Genomic DNA, 18,112 nt, shown 5'->3' with positions numbered 1-18,112 from the left:
CGTGGCCTTTGACTGGGAAGAGAAACAAGAGAGAGCGTTCCAAACGCTCAAACGAGCCTTGTGCATCGCGCTAATACTATCCCTCCCTGAAGGGATAGAAGACTTCGTAGTCTATTGCGATGCATCGAATCAAGGGCTCGGGTGTGTTCTGATGCAGCGATGTAAGGTCATCGCCTATGCCTCGAGACAGTTGAAGACACACGAGGTTAACTACACGACCCACAATCTTGAACTGGGAGCAGTTGTGTTTGCTCTGAAGATCTGGAGACATTACTTGTACAGAACGAAAAGCACTATCTTTACCGACCACAAGAGTTTACAACACATTTTCGATCAGAAAGAGCTCAACATGAGACAACGACGGTGGGTCGAGCTACTCAGTGACTACGAATGCGGTATTCGTTATCATCCGGGTAAAGCCAACGTAGTAGCAGACGCCCTAAGTCGGAAAGAATATTCTGGTCGCAAAGTCAAGTCATTGTCGATAACCATCCATTCACACTTGTCTAAGCAAATTCAGGCGGCCCAACTTGAAGCCATGAAACCTGAAAATGTGACGAGTGAATCCCTTAGAGGAATGGACAAGAATTTAGAAGCCAAGGGTGACGGAGCCTTATATTTCATGAACCGGATCTGGACACCGAAACACGGTGGTTTCCGAGACTTGGTCATGACCGAGGCGCACAACACTCGGTATTCCGTCCACCCAGGTTCAGATAAGATGTATCTGGATCTTAAAAAGCTATATTTGTGGCCTAATATGAAAGCAGAGATTGCTACCTTTGTAAGTAAATGCCTTACTTGCGCAAAGGTGAAGGTTGAGTACCAGAAGCCCTCTGGTTTATTGCAACAACCAGAGATTCCATAATGGAAGTGGGAGCGGATCACTATGGATTTCATAACCAAGTTGCCCAAGACAACGGGTGGACTTGATACCATATGGGTCATCATCGATAGATTGAACAAGTCTGCACACTTTCTGCATATCAAAGAAACTGACAAGATGGAGAAACTTACGAGAACATACATTAGAGAAATCGTACGGCTTCATGGTGTACCTATGTCCATTATCTCCAATAGAGATAGTAGGTTCACCTCAAGATTCTGGCAATCACTACAACATTCCTTAGGAACAAGGCAGGACATGAGCACAGCCTACCATCCACAGACCGACAGACAGAGTGAGAGGACCATCCAAACACTGGAAGATATGTTGCGAGCCTGCGTGATTGACTTTGGAAAGGCATGGGATACTTATTTACCCCTTGTCGAGTTTTCCTATAACAACAGTTATCACACAAGCATCAAGGCTGCTCCATTCGAAGCCCTCTACGGCCGAAAGTGCAGATCCCCTCTGTGATGGGCTGAGGTGGGTGATACCCAATTAGCCAGGGGGGCAAGCTTCCGACAGTACTCTCACAGGTCCGGAGATCATTCGGGAAACGACAGAGAAAATCGTTCAGATTCGTGAACGATTGAAAGCCTCTAGAGACCGACAAAAGAGCTACGCTGATAAACGAAGAAAACCTTTGGAATTTCAGGTGGGAGACCGAGTCCTTCTCAAAGTCTCACCCTGGAAGGGCTTGATACGCTTCGGAAAGCGTGGGAAGCTTAATCCTAGGTACATAGGGCCTTTCGAGATTCTTGCAAGAGTCGGCCCCGTAGCTTACAAACTCGACCTACCTGACGCACTTCGTAACGTACATTCTACATTCCACATATCTAACTTGAAAAAGTGTCTATCCAACGAGACTCTTGTAATCCCACTCGACGAGATCGAGATCAACGAGAGCCTCAACTTCGTGGAAGAACCAGTAGAGATCATGGACCGTGAGGTCAAGCAGACGAAGCAAAGTCGTATCCCTATCATGAAGGTCCGCTGGAACGCCAAGCGAGGACTGGAATTCACTTGGGAACGCGAGGATCAGATGAAACTGAAATACCCTCATCTTTTCAATTAATTGTTTTTAACTTCTTGTTTGCTTAAATTCTAATTTCGGGACGAAATTCCTTCTAACGGGGGGGGGGGGGGGGGTGATGTGACAACCCGAAATTTCCATTTTGTACGAACATTAACTATTCAATAGAAGCTAGTCCAGTTTCAATGAACTTCAGACTTTTCCGAATAAGTTTGTGTACATTAGGGTTTACATTTAAGGAGATATCAGGAGAGTGGATGCTCATGGGTTTGTGAAACTTGAGAATTTCAACACTTCATCATGTTAGAGTCCAATTCCAGAATAAAATATTTTCTGCCAAAATATTTCAGGACTATAAATAGATTTCTGAACTAAATTATTCATTATTCACATTTCCAACTAGAGAAAAGCCATATTCTCTCTCACGGATCTTCGGGTTTTCATCCCAAATCGTGAGTACACTTCTCTAGTTGTGTTATAATGTTTGTTTTATGCTTATTAACATAGATTACAAGTCTATTATATGAGATCCGGGAGTTTACCGCCCAAGAACGTTCTTGGGGAGTAAACTCCAAAATGGAGCTTTAAGGCTATCTAGTCCCAATTCCTTGTTAGACAACTAGTTTAGCATAATATGTAGGATCATTTGAGGCTAGAAATCATTCAAGAACACCAAGTTTTAGGAGTTAACGGCCCAAGAATCTCATGGACCGTAAACACCATTTTCAAGGGCAAAAAGTGCCCTAACCACCCCCCTTAAGGCTTTAGACTTTAACCCTCTATTACTTGTAGCTTGAATGGGGAGTAAAACACATCAAAATCATCCCTAAAAGGGATTTTACGGCCAAGAAATGCTCTTGGGTCGTAAACTCCAAGTAAAGGCACCAAAGTGTGCCTAAAGTCCCCTTTAGCCTTAAACAAAAGTCTAGAATTTATCCTTTGTGTGCAAGAGGCTTAAATGAATTAAAACACCCACCCCATAGGAGTTTACGGCCGTAAACTCTAGGGGATATGGTCTTTAGGCCGTAAACTCCTCAAAGGAGCATTCTAAGGCCCTAAACTACCTAAAGGATTAAACCACCAATGCTAGGCTTATTCTAGAAGTCATTTAACACTTTAAAACACCCAAAACCACCAAGTCAAGAGTTCACGGCCGTAAACTCAAGGGTTTACGACCTTAAACTCCAAAGGTGGGGTTTTTTGGGTGGTAAACTCATATACAAGGTCATTTGGTATATTAAACCCCTTTAGCCTTGTCTCGTAGCAACTTAGATGCAACCATTAGGACCTATAACACTTATACCAAGTGTTTGCATGTTCCTAAGTGTCCCAACTTATTTCATTAAGTTATTATTTGGCTAATTAGTTATATATATGCTTATTATATGATAACTAGGCTCGTGCGTGTGAACAAGTCTCCGTTTGCCACCTAGCACGGTATCCGACACTACAATCCAAACCACTCACCACATGTGAGGTCATAACCCTTTAATTAACCTTTCAAATGCTTTTAAATGTTTTAAATACTTTATGGGGGGGAATACAAGTTCAATGCTTATAGTTATTGAAATCAATCACATGTGATTGCATTAATCACATGTGATTAATAACTAGAAAACCAATGATTTTAACACTGTTCAAACTGTTTATCAAACTGCTTTACTTCAAAATGCTTTACAAACTCTTTTACTTATCAAATACTTTTATTTAAACTTTGTTATACTTCTTATAAATTGCATGCCCATATATGTATAGATATATAAGCAATGTTTAAAGGGCTTAGGAAGGCCATCCGTCGTATTTCCTTTTTCTCGATTTGGATGTGGTCTGGTGGGATTTCGGATGACCATCCGAAGGTCGTTTCAATATTATTTATATATCAAATATACATATATAGACATAAAAGTACTTCCATATTCATGCGTACTATACACATCATTAGTAAGTTACCATCGGGGTAACACAGGATCATACTACTACAACTACTAGATCAATGAGTCAGTTCATTCATGAGTCTATACATTACATTACTACGAGAACATATACAACTATACTAGAAAGAGAACATATACAACTATACTAGGAGGAGAACATATACAACTATACTAGAAAGAGAACGTATACAACTATACTAGAACGAGAAACATTACACTACATATACAAGAATATGTTAACAATTGTGATCCACTGGATCAGAGCATGCCTTAAATGTCATGGCCCGAGTTGTAGCCAGAATTCTCTTGGAGGGAGAGCGTGAGTTTGCGTATAGATCTATACTGGATTGACTATCCTACACCTTGCTGCTAGCTACAGTTGGACTTGCACGTCTGCGGGTGCCAAACGTCATTCCGTTATTATGACCATTCATATGTCGTTGTTACCAGTTGATAGTATGGTGCAATTATCACATTATACCTTAATATAAATCTGATTTAAGGTAGTTAGTACAGTAGTAGTTCCTATAATACAAAACTACAATACTACAATGATTTGCCCATTACATATTTTTAGTGATAACCTCACTTAAACATTAATGTACAAACTATATTTGTTAAATGATAGTTACACTTGGGAAATTACACACTTTTACAACAAACGAGCATACAAAATAGTTAAGCCTTAGTAGAAGGCTACTTTAATAGAAAATATAGGTTTTTCTGAGAGATTCAAACTTTTACAAACACTTACATACATTTTACAAACTTATACTTGAGACACGTTCAAACGTTTTGATAACAAACACCGACACTAAAATACTTATGAACTCACCAGCTTAATATTGATAAACTCTTTCAAAATAACTTGTATTCTCAGGTCATCAGTAGACAGGTACCGATGCCAGCTTTTGAGAAGATGGAGCGCATTCAAGACTCATCATATTATTTTGATTTACATTATATTTTTGGCGTCTAAAACTGTACGGAACCCGCTTGTATTAAAATTATATATTTAATGCAATGGATGATGTTGTTTGCTTATTTACATTTACTGTGTTGTGATACTGTACATGACGTCCTCCGCCCCAGAACGTTTCCGCCGTTCTTGGTTTTGGGGTGTGACAGTATGTTATATTTATATATGAATAGAACATAATTTGTTGTCATATATACATTATTCAAATATGAATACAACATAAATGACTTATATATATTCTATTCACATATGAATATAACATACATATTCATATGTGAATAAAAAACATGAATATATATGTTTTATTCAAATATTCATTTGTGAATATATATGTTATATTCACATATGAATAGAACATAACTTGTTGTCATTTATACATTATTCAAATATGAATACAACAAAAATGACTTATATATGTTCTATTCATAGATGAATATAACAAACAAACTTGTATGTGAAAAAGAAAATGAATATATATGTTTTATTCAGATATTCATTTGTGAATATCTACCTCATTTATCTTCTACTCACTATTGAATGAAGGTAAGAACACTAACATTTCCGATAAAGACCCACCAACAATGAGTGACACATGATCAATGGAGAAAAATCAAAAAGGTATAAAATACATATCATATATTTTATATCCCTGCTATAATTAATAAATAACTTGTATATCCCACCTATAATTTTCTTCTATTAACATATGAATACTTCAATTTGTATAAGTTTTATATTAAAAAAAAAACAATTGAATTCTTGTATTCATATATAATATATGGCTTAGCTTTGTTTGTATTCGAAAGCTAATCATATGTGAAAGGAAACAAATATTCATACCTTTATGTTGTTTTGTTTTGGAACAACATAAATATGTATACATCTGTTACATTCATTTATGAATAACTTATATATCCCAACTATAATTTTCATCTATTAACATATGAATAATTCAATCATAATCTAGATATGTTTTATAATAAAAAACTATTGAATTTTTGTATTCATATAATAATAAAAGTATATGGCTTAGCTTTGTTTGTATTCAAAAACTAATCGTTATTGAAACAATTATTCATATATTTATGTTGTTTTGTTTTGGAACATTTTTCTTTTCAAATTGGTGATTGATCTTCAGTATCTTCACATATCAAAATATATATATATATATATATATATATATATATATACATATATATATATATGTGTGTGTGTGTGTGTGTGAATATGTGAATGTATATATATATATATATATATATATATATATATATATATATATATATGTATATATATATATATATATATATATATATATATATATATATCTGTTATCTTCATTTATTCATCTATGAATATAAAATATTTTCTTTGTAAAATGTATTCCAAAACTATTTATCTTCTACTCACTAATTAATGAAGGTAAAAAGATTTGTATTTCTGATAAAAACGGCCACCACAATGATAGAAACAAATTTGAAGAGGAAAAATGTGAAAGATACAAAATTCCTATCATATCTAATATATTCATATATGAATAAATTTGTATATATTAGTTACATTATTTTAATAGTTAAATATTAATAAATCAATGAACATATATCATATTCATTTATCAATAACTTATTCAAATATAATATGTTTTCATTTCCTAGATAAAAAAGAAACAAAAACACCAAAGAAAAGAAAGCATCAAAGAAGAAAAAGTCCATCAAAAAGGAAAACTCCTTAAAAACGATAACTACATGATTTAGAATCTGATTTTGAAAGTAGTCGTCCATAAAAGAAGGCAAAAAAAGGAGTCACCAATCAAGAAAGAGAAAAAAAACTAGTGGTAAAGGAATATTACTCGATGAAAAACAGATGTTCACCAGAGTCATTACTATCTATAATCCTTGGGTTGAGCAAAAAACAAAAACAGTGAAAATCACAGATAAACACTGAATAATGGCCTAAAGATGATACTAGTTATGATGAATGAAAGCAATAGTTTCAAGAAGGATCTATCATCCGATTGAATGCGATCAAAAAAGTTATTGTTAGTAATACAAAAGCTAATTTCAATTTCAAATTGAACTTCTTAGTTCTTTTTGTCAACATATTTTGCAAGTCAACATCAATGGGAAGATGCAACCTGTTTCCTTTGAGTTTTATTTCAAGAAAAACAGATATCAGCAACATATATTGGTGCAGCTATGATTTAGACTGTTTTGTTGGAACAAAGAACTTATACATACCATACTCAGATAACAGCTACTTTGTTGGACCTTCAACTTTCTTGGTGGTAAGTTATTATAATGTTTATACTCAATTTTAATAATATTAATTATTCATAACTAAATAGCACATACATTCATATATGAATAAAAAAATATACTTGTTCACATATAATGCTTTACATTACTTATTCATATATGAATAATTAAAAAATAATATTACTTGCTCATATATAAATATATATATTCATGTATGAATACGTAATGGTTTGAATTACTTATTCATATATGAATATCAATTAGTTATCATTTATGTGCAATTGTTCTATGTTGATAACATCCACTCAGAAGCTTTAACGGTAACACGTAAACGTCCAACAATTTGTTATTGGAGTTCAGAGAAGATTAGATATCGAGAGAAATTTGAACAAGAAGGTAGATTTGGATTGGAGAATTAAATGAAGAATTTGTTAATGAACAAGATGAAGGAGATACAGATCTCGAAGACAATGATTCTGATACAGATGAGGATCACTCTGTTGAGGTAATTAATTTGACAATGTTAATAATATATGATTACATTAAATTATTATATTACTCTCTAATCATAATTCTTTTTTTTACATAGGCATATGAATCAAAAATATCTAAAATGCTTAATAGTTTTGATAGGATGAAGGAAAAGTTGAATTCAAAGCTCAATGATGCAATAACAAAATTCCCTAAAAAGGAATATTTTAGGATTTTCAAAGAAAATATGACAAATAAATTGTTGGAGAAGAAACTGAAAGAACAACACTTTTTGAATTTCCAAGTAATGAAACTGGAGTTGAAGGTATCAATTTGACACCAATAATGGGTCAAAAAACAAATGATCAAAAAGAAAATGAAGATGAAGAGGAAAATCATGAAGAAGAAAATGATAATGATGAAGTCAACCGGAAGTGGATTACTTACGTGATTCAAATGAAATAGAGAATGAAGGAATAAAGAATGATAGAGATAATAATCAAAAAGAAGGTGAAACTAAAGTAAAAGAGTAAGATGGAAAGAACAATGAAAATGACAATGATGAAGAGAAAAAAGATGGTGATGCTGAAGAAACAAATAATCATAAAGAGACTATTCAACAAACTGAAAATGAAAATTTGTTAGATAAAGTTGTTGAAAACATTGTGATAATATTGATATAGGTAAATTTTCAAGTTTAAATAGTCGAGAAGATGAAATCTGGAAGGGAAGTGATTCATACACAACCGCTTTTTGCCATACACAACAATTCATGCATTATATAGTTGTATAATATAACATTTTAAAGCACCAATTGTTGTGTATGGAGAAAAATTGTTGTGTACGGATCAGCTCCCAATCTGGAATGACCCTGAAATGAAAACTATTTTGGATAATATTGATATAGGTAAATTTAGTCTTACTTTTATTTTAAAAAATATATATATAAATATTAATACACAATAACAATTTTGTTTATTAAATTTTGACCAGGGTCACCAATGACTACAAGTAAAACTAATACTCTAATCAGTCAAGTTATTCAACGTATGTTACTATCAACTTATTATTTATTCACTAATTCATTAATTAGTTATATTTAATATATAACATTAAATGGATCTTGTAGAAAAAGAAAAATCAGAACGTGTACATAAAGAAGGAAAAGAAGTTGAAAAAAGAGAGGGAGATGATACAGGTAAATGAATGATTTAAAATATATTACAATATTTATATTGATTTTTTTTAATAACATTGTTTATTCATAAGTGAATAATACACTATATAAATGAGTAAAAAATATAAAATATTCATATATGATGTATATGTTTCAGGCAAGGAAAACTCTAAACATGGAAATAGAGGAGGAGTAGAAGCTAAGAACATGAAAGATGGAGGTGAAGATAAATAAACAGAAATTGAGAAAGGAAATGCAGAAGATAGAGATAAATACTTGATTCACTAATAAATGAATATAATAAGTCCTATTATTCATAAATAAATAACACAATATACGAATAAATAAAAAAAATATAGTATTACTTATTCATAAATAATGGTATGCATTACTTATTCATAAATGAATACATTACCTATTAACGAATGAATTATTTAGTCAAATTTCTTTATCTTTCAGGAAAGAAAAAGTCAGAAAATGAAAACAAAAAAAGATAAAAAGCTGACAAGACAAAAGGAAATGAAGGAGGTAACAATTTGGAAAAACATTTCAAAATATAAAATAAATAATATAATTAACTTACAACTATTTATATGATAAATCTCATGGCATGTAGATACTCATCCAAGTTTTAGTCTAGGTCTCAGTCAAGATTCAGATCAAACATCAAGTAAAAAATCTAATGAATCTTCACCAAAAAAACCACTTACAAAGAAACAAATCAAAGATGAACATCAAAAGGCTGTTATGAGATTAGCAAACAAAAATGTTCTTAATGCAAAACCAATCTCTGTAGCAATTCCTACTGAAATAGGACCATCAAAGCATGATTTGGATGAAGCAAGAAAGAAGAAGTTTTCCAATGCTTTCAAATCACCTTTCAAATGCAGAATTATAGACACAAAACCTAAACTGACACATAAGGAGAGAATTGTATGTGAGTGGCTATTCAACTTGCAAGGGAATACATCGTAAGTAACTTTATTTTATAGACATTCATATATGATTATTATATAGATAATAGTGTATGACATTTTGATTATATATTTGCAGAGATGTGGTTTTCCAGACAAAATATGGTCAGATAATAGAAAGAGCAATTATGGAAAGTCTATATGCAAGCACAGAGATTTTTGGAGAAGTTTTAGACACCTGGGCTGATTTACTTAACCACCAAGAACTGGAAAGGGATTTTGGAAATTCACCATACAGACTCTTCTTGAAAGTTGCAGTTTCTGTAAGTTTATGTTCTAACCTTAATTTCTTCTTTATTGATAAATGAATACACCAATATGGTGCATTAATTTATGAATATTATATTTTTTACAACTGAAATTCACATATGATTATACCAATATGATGTATTCTTTAATATAATTATGTATATTCAACTGAAATTCACATATGATTATGTATTCATATTTGAATAAAAAATCAAAAATAAATTATTTAGTATATACTTATGATTATTATACTAACATGATATATTCATTTATGATTAACAATTTACTAATCCTTCAAAATTATATTGGTTACCGAATGCTTATCTAACTTCAACATTGTCTGATGAAAGAAAGTATGAAAAATTCAAGGAGAACTTTCGTGACAATATCGATGGGTACAAAAAAATCTTGAACATAAAATATATTTACGTGGTATGTTAATTAAACTTGTTTATACACACACACACACAGATATATATATATATATATATATATATATATATATATATATATATATATATATATATATAGGGTTAAGTTCAAATGAAAACATTATTTAATGTGAGAACATGAGAACACTACTTTATGTTACTATTTTATTAGGAATTTTGTATATACAACGATATGACATTATTCATTAACAAATATACGAACAATCACACATTAATATTCACATTAAAATTTTGTATGTACAACTTTATGACATTATTCATCACCGAATATATGAACAATCACATATTTAACATTCACATTAGAATTTACTAAATTACTACATATATATCTAAATTTTATAGTAGAATACCAATATAAAATTGAATATATTCATATTATAATTACTACAATACTATACATATTAAATTCATATTAGAATAGTAACATAAAGTAGTGTTCTCACGTTCTCACATTAAATAGTGTTCTCATTTGAACTTAACCCTATATATATATATATATATATATATATATATATATATATATATATATATATATATATATATTATCAACAAAATACTTACCATTATATACATAAAAATAGGTATTCTTTCCAGTTGTTAGAAGTTCTCACATTTTTGTGATTGTCTTCAACTTAAAGAAACCATCAATTGAAATTCTGGACAACACTGCAGTTAAGGGGGATTATGAAGGGAAATACAGAGTACTATTGAAACCTTTTGTATGTACCCCATTCACAACATCATAAAAGAACCAATTTATTACATATCTAACTTTTATTTTATTTAATGGTCAGAAAAATATTTTTGTGAGATACTTTAAAGAAATAAACCATCCAAAAGCAAATGCAATCTCAAAAGAAAGTATCAAACCCCAACGACTTGAAATGCCATAGAGAACAGTTAAAAACAAAGTTGATTGAGGGGTCTTTGCAATGAGACATATGGAGACCTATATGGGACAACCACTCTCAAAGTGTAAACCAGGTCTTCAAAAAGAAATTGCAATTCAAAAAACTACTTTATAGAAGCTGAGGCAAAGGTATGCACACCGAATGCTAACTTCTGAAATTAACATGTTGAAGGCTAAGGTGTTGGATCTTGCTGAAAAATATCAAAAAGTTGAATTCAAAGTGCGTACTGATCATGCATACAAGGATGTGCAAACAATTCAAAAAATGTTAAAAGAATATTGATGATTGCTTGTGATGAAGTGTGATGCTATAGAACAGTTTGTGTTGAAGATGAATGAATTTGAAGTACATGTAAGATGATTCTGCGAAACAAGTTTTAGATGGTTTGTTAAATTTTATTGAATATCGTTTAAATAGTTTGTGAAATGCTTAGGAACAGGTTTTATTATCTTGTGTTGAATGATTATGTAATAAAAACAAGTTTGCTTATTTCTGTCATTTTTTTATTTTCAAAGTTTATTTCTGTTTATTCATAAATAAATACGAATATGATATATTCATTTATGATTAAGTTAGGAGTAATATGTCAGTATAACAAAGTTCATATATGAATATAACAAATTTCAGATATGAATATAACTTATTTATTAGTACAAACAAGTTAGCTTATTTCTGTCATTTTTTTATATTCAAATATTTTGAAAGTTTATTTCTGTTTATTCATAAATGAATACGAATATGATACATTCATTTATGATTAAGTTAGGAGTAATATGTCAGTATAACAAAGTTCATATATGAATATAACAAATTTCAGATATGAATATAACTTATTTATTAGTACAAACAATTTAGCTTATTTCTATCATTTTTTTATATTCAAATATTTTCAAAGTTTATTTATGTTTATTCATAAATGAATACGAATATGATATGTTCATTTATGATTAAGTTAGAAGTAATATGTTAGTATAACAAAGTTATGACACGAACATAAAAAAGTTTAGATATGAATATAACTTATTTATTAGTATAACAAAGTTCACATATTTGTATTTATTTATACTAGTTTTCAATTTTATTTAAGTGTATTCATAATTGAATACCAACATTATATATTCATTCACCTTTAATATGTAAATAATAACATCTTCAATGATAAATGAATCCACATATTATGAATTCATTTATGAATAATTTACAAATAATATGTGTATTTCACATATAAATTTACCATATCAATATAACTTATTTAATAACTTATTTAAAAAATAAATATGATATATTCATTTTAAAAGAACATATATTTCAAATCTCAATTTATCATATCAATATACATGTGTATTATTTATACATGAATATTATTGTTTATGGTTATTATCTACTTATATTCATAACTTAATAAAACGAAAAAAAAAACCCTAAATGTCTTTTGTCGATTGAGCAGCTACAATTCGTACTGGACATGTACATAAATTCTGAGGAACTCCTTTTCCACATTCTGAACACATTCTATGTTCTTTTTTAGAATTTTCATATACTACTTCACCTACACTTGGAATTCTTTTCTTGATTCCAGAACCTTTATTGCATTGAACTTGAGGAACATGAATATTAATCTCTTTTGGAATAGGAATAAAAACACCCATAAGCTTGCATACGACTTCACCATCCGTCTTGCTTTTCAATCCAGCAGATGTATAATCACTCTCAATCTCAAATTCATTCAACGGCCTCTGTTGTTTCTCAGCAAACAAAGCCAATTTCTTTTTGTCATCTCTTACAATATCCAAACATGATTCAAAATTATAATATGAATCATTGACTAGCTTCACATTCTCACAATCCCCTGAATCAGATTAAAGAGAACTAAAACGATAATTTCTTGATATCACATCCTTTCTCCATGTTTTCAGAATGTACCTTTCAAGAATTTCTTTCACACCATATCTTATCATTATTGTAAAAGCATGTCTGCATAAAACACCCATACGCTTGAAATGTTCACAGCTGTAATTTATTTCTTTCTCTTCAGCTTTTATTTCAACCTGATACAAAAACATAATAAAAAAATGAAAAAACAATTTAAACAAAAAATACACATTTACATTCATATATTAATACTCATATATGAACAATCATATATAAGTATTCATATATATATATATATATATATATATATATATATATATATATATATATATATATATATAACATTACATTTTTCATAAAAAAAAACTATTAAATTACCTTAAATTCATTTGTAAATTTGATTTTAGTATTGTTGTGTTGCACAATATAAACTTCCCACCCATCTTCAATACCAACATACGAGCATATACATAAAAAACTTGCTTTATATATTTCCTTTTGCACCTCAAAAAATAATGTACTTATATAAACCTTTGATGCTTGTAGTTCTATTTCTCAAGGTGTTTGCATTTTATAAGATGCTTTCTTTGATGCCTTATCAACCTCTCGTTGAGTGTTCCTTTGCTTTTGAATGGCAGTGTCGTAATTCATCATAAAATTCAAAAGTAAATTACCACTTTCTAAGTAGGTATTAAAGAATGAATTCATACTCTCTGACCTCGACATATTCTTCATCAACCCACACATTGCAATATCATTAAAATATCCAGGTATCCATGAATCGCGTTTTGTAAACATGTCTTTAAACCATCTCGTGTCTTCCAGATTGAATTCCTTCGTCAGCAAACCCTATTTCACCTCAAATACATCAGGTTTCGTATTAATGTCCCAAACAAGCTTGGAGTATCTTTTTCTAAAGTCTGTGTTCGTAAATAAATCATCTGATATCTGTATTAAAACAAAAATAATATAAACTTCTATATTTATTCGTAAATGAATAAATATGAATAAGTAAAATATCAATAAATATTAATAAATTAATAAACTAATATTTGAAAAAATTAGTATATCCATCTATGAATAACTAAATATTATGTAACATATTTGAAATATATTAAAATAATACCTTATTTTTCAACTTCTTCATTATATGCCACATACATGATCAGTGCTTTAAATTATGAAAAACATTCTCAATAGCTTGTTTTATTGCATAATCTTGATCGGTTAAAACAAGTGTTGGTTCTTTCCCATGAGTTTTAAGAAATGCTTTAAGCAACCAAGAGTAGGACTCAATGCTTTCATTGCTTAGCAAACCCGCTCCAACAGCAACTGATTTTTTATGATGGTCAATAGCAATAAAATGGAACAAAAACCATTCGATACCTAACACACACAAAAAAAAAGTGTTCATTAAAGTCAATTTTTGATGTATTCATAAGTAAAAATAAAAATATTCATGTATGAATACAGTTACAGTATATTATTAGAATAATTTCAACAATAAAAATTGAACATGAAACATAAAAGTTAAAATATTCATATATGAATAAGCAATAAAAAAAGTAAATAGAATAATTTACTTGTTTGTTCGGAAAGTCACATCAAACGAGATAACATCACCAAATTTAGCATAATATGTCTTCTCCATTTCATCAGCCCAAAACATTATCTTGACAATTAAACTCAAATGAGTAATTTGGATAGTGAGCTCGACGGTCATTCACTGTGTTTACTATCATTTGGGCATCTTTATAACCTACAACCTTGTTGATATCTCTCCTTAAATTATTATACTCACCTACTTTGTGCTTTACAAACTCATACCCACCTCTCAGACTTGCCCTCAACTTAGGAGTCATAGTTAGGCGTATTTTTGATGTGGAAGCACGCACTATAAACTCTTTTTCTGAATATGATATTTGTCTCGCTTTTTTAAATCACTTCTCTTCTCAAGTCGATGGTTATGAAGTTCATCAAACTGAAAAACTTTATAATTCGCAGTTCCATACACAGATTCAAATATAATCTTTGCTTGACAACCAATAACTCTTGAATTTGAATTTCGTTTCCTCCTAACACCACTTGTACCCAATGTGTCACAAGATTTCTTTTTCTGTTTGCCACCACGATTACATATAACATCTTTCTTCTTTATAATCTTGTTATCAAACATTGACTGTGTGCTCAGTCTTACATCAAAACCACCAATTTCAGCATACTCGGAATACATTTTGATGGCCAACTTTAATGATTTGAAGATTAAAACATTAAATGGAATAAGTTGAACAGGTACATCTTGCTTATAGACATGTTCTCCAATTATATCACCACAATATTGCGCATCATCTACTGAACTCAAAGATTCACCACCTAAAAAATTATAAATCTAAATCAATATAATAATGCATGAATAAAACAATCATATATGAATACATGAAATTCATATGAATAAAACAAAAAACAATGTTTATTAATGACTTAATAAAACATTCATATATGAGTACATAAAATTCGTAAGGATTCAAAATATATAAAATAAACATGACTTATTCATATATGAATAAAACAAACATAATAATAAATTTGAAATTACAATTATCACACGTTTATTCACATATGAATAAAACAACAATTTATTCATATTAATATATTCATATGTCAATAAATGATAATCAACAAAATTAAAAACAAAAAAATAATTCAATAACTGATATCTTCAAAAAATGTGTTCTCAATATCTTCTTCTTCACTCTCACACATAGAAGAATACAAATCAGTGAATCGGCATCAATAACACTAGATTTCGACATAATAAACCAAATGATCTATATAAATAAACAAAAACAATATTAATATCGAATATATCTCACAAAAAAGTCGTAAATATGAAAACCTAGTTAATTTCGAATATGTCTCACCTCAACGTACAAAATATCTGATGTAATTAAGCAATCTTTCTCAGTTCAAATCGTAAAAACTACAACGATTTATTCGATTGAAAATTAAATCAGCTCTGATTTGAAGTAAATATCTCAAACTACATAACAAAAATCCGATGAAACAACTCGAATACATATTCGAAACTTGATAATATTGATAATGAACTCCGATGAAACAACTGCAAAACGAAAATAATATGCGTAATTCCAAACAAATTATATAAAGTAATAATCTAGATAATGAACTCCGATATATCCGATTCAAATGATATACATACCTGATCAAATCGGAAACTGAATACGAAGAAGAAAACTGAAACACAGATGCGAAACTTCATGATTAATGGAAAAAATACGTATAATTGCTAACGAGTTATATAAAGAAAAGAATCTTGATAATGAATTCCTCATATCCGATTCAAACGAGCTAAAGATATCATCAAATTGGAAACTGATAACGACGAACAGTTAAGTTCTATATAAAAAAGTTGCTAATTTAGAAAGATACCCTTAATGAAAAATGACACAGACCTTTTTTTAAGGTGATCATGTTAAATAAATGATCGGCTGAGAATATATATATATATATATATATATATATATATATATATATATATATATATATATATATATATATATATATATATATATATCCCATGACGTTTTGTATTTTAATTCAAATCATTAGTTAATTACTATTATATATAAAATTCATAATCGGCTTTGGATATGTGTTCATTTATAATTGCCTTGTATACGTACATATATTTTAGTGCATGTAAAATTAATGAACAACTATTGTAATCAGCCGACAAAAGACTCCATGGATGCCACTAAGAGAGGCGACCAGTCTTCGATTCCCCACTCATTGTTCCATATCTCTATCCACATACATAGACACAATAGAGACTCAGAATCCACATTTTCTATTTTGTGGTTGCATATGTATGCGCAAGAGTACTCAACTTTAACACAAATACCTTATAAAATTCGACACAAACCCTCCTTTCTCTTGCATAAATTAAGAAGGGTTTTTTTTTTTGTTATCGAACTTCATGATCTCTTCCACGTAACTCATCAACTGTTCTTTAGTCATGAGTTTCCTCAATCTAAACCTACCCGAAAACGATATCTCCTCCTCTTCATCTTCTTCATCCACTCTAACCATCTCTCACCAGCGAGTTTTCTCCTGCCATTACTGCAGAAGAAAATTCTACAGCTCACAAGCCCTTGGAGGACACCAAAATGCTCATAGAATCGAAAGGAACATAGCAAAGAAGAGTCGTACTGAATTAACCTCAGCTGTAATACCTCGTACTGGGTACACCCAGCCCACATCAAGGTCTGGTTCTAGTGTTCTAAACAGTAGGGATGTTAAGCCACCAGTCATGATCGGGCTCAACCATCAAGCAGAAAATGTTGGATGGTTCGCTGCTAGTGAAATGGGTAGAGGAGTTGACTATAGTTACAAAAGTGAAAGTGTTGAAGAAGACTTTAATCAGCTTGACTTGTCTTTAAGACTTTGAGCTGCCTAGTTTTTAGTACTACGTACGTTTCAGATTATTAACTCGTCATTTTGAACTGACTTGTATCCTCAATGCATTTTCGTAAACGTTCTTGTAAGTGATTGGGACTTTCTTAATATGAGCACTAAGTTTGAATCTTATGTTTATTTCTAATTTATAATAATCGTTAGTAATACTGATAACATATATTTTCCACAAAATGCACACTCTTATTGTCCACAAAATGATATGGGCTATACACAAAAAGGCTAAGATATAAACATGGGATGGAAATTACTGATGAACGTAAACATACTAACAAGTAACATCCTCCTTGTCCCAGTTGAAATGGAGGTAAGATCGAAAATTTAAATTGGGTCGAGATTTATGAAACAAAGATGTGGGCAATATTGAAGTTCTTAAACCGTTTTATTGGATGTCAATGTGTTGCTTCTGGAATGAACGTGTTATACTT

The 18,112-nt window shown here is 30.4% G+C and overlaps 1 protein-coding gene across 1 annotated transcript; it reads left to right on the top strand.

Annotated features, from left to right (window-relative positions):
* The first annotated feature begins 17,226 nt into the window (after positions 1 to 17,226).
* On the top strand, positions 17,227 to 17,658 carry LOC145050126 (zinc finger protein 2-like). The gene has a single exon (XM_078998427.1). The coding sequence runs from the start codon at positions 17,227 to 17,229 to the stop codon at positions 17,656 to 17,658; it is 432 nt and encodes a 143-aa protein (XP_078854553.1).
* The last annotated feature ends 454 nt before the right edge of the window (positions 17,659 to 18,112 follow it).

Source organism: Lactuca serriola, chromosome 5 (assembly GCF_051521515.1).
Source record: "Lactuca serriola cultivar US96UC23 chromosome 5, Lser_US96UC23_V15, whole genome shotgun sequence".
Taxonomy (NCBI): Eukaryota; Viridiplantae; Streptophyta; class Magnoliopsida; order Asterales; family Asteraceae; genus Lactuca; species Lactuca serriola.
The sequence above is the reverse complement of the archived record's forward strand: the minus strand, read 5'-3'. Positions and strand labels throughout refer to the sequence as shown.

Bases quoted from the DNA above. Each gene is read 5' to 3' on its own strand.
- LOC145050126 (XM_078998427.1), top strand. From the start codon at position 17,227: ATGAGTTTCCTCAATCTAAACCTACCCGAAAACGATATCTCCTCCTCT.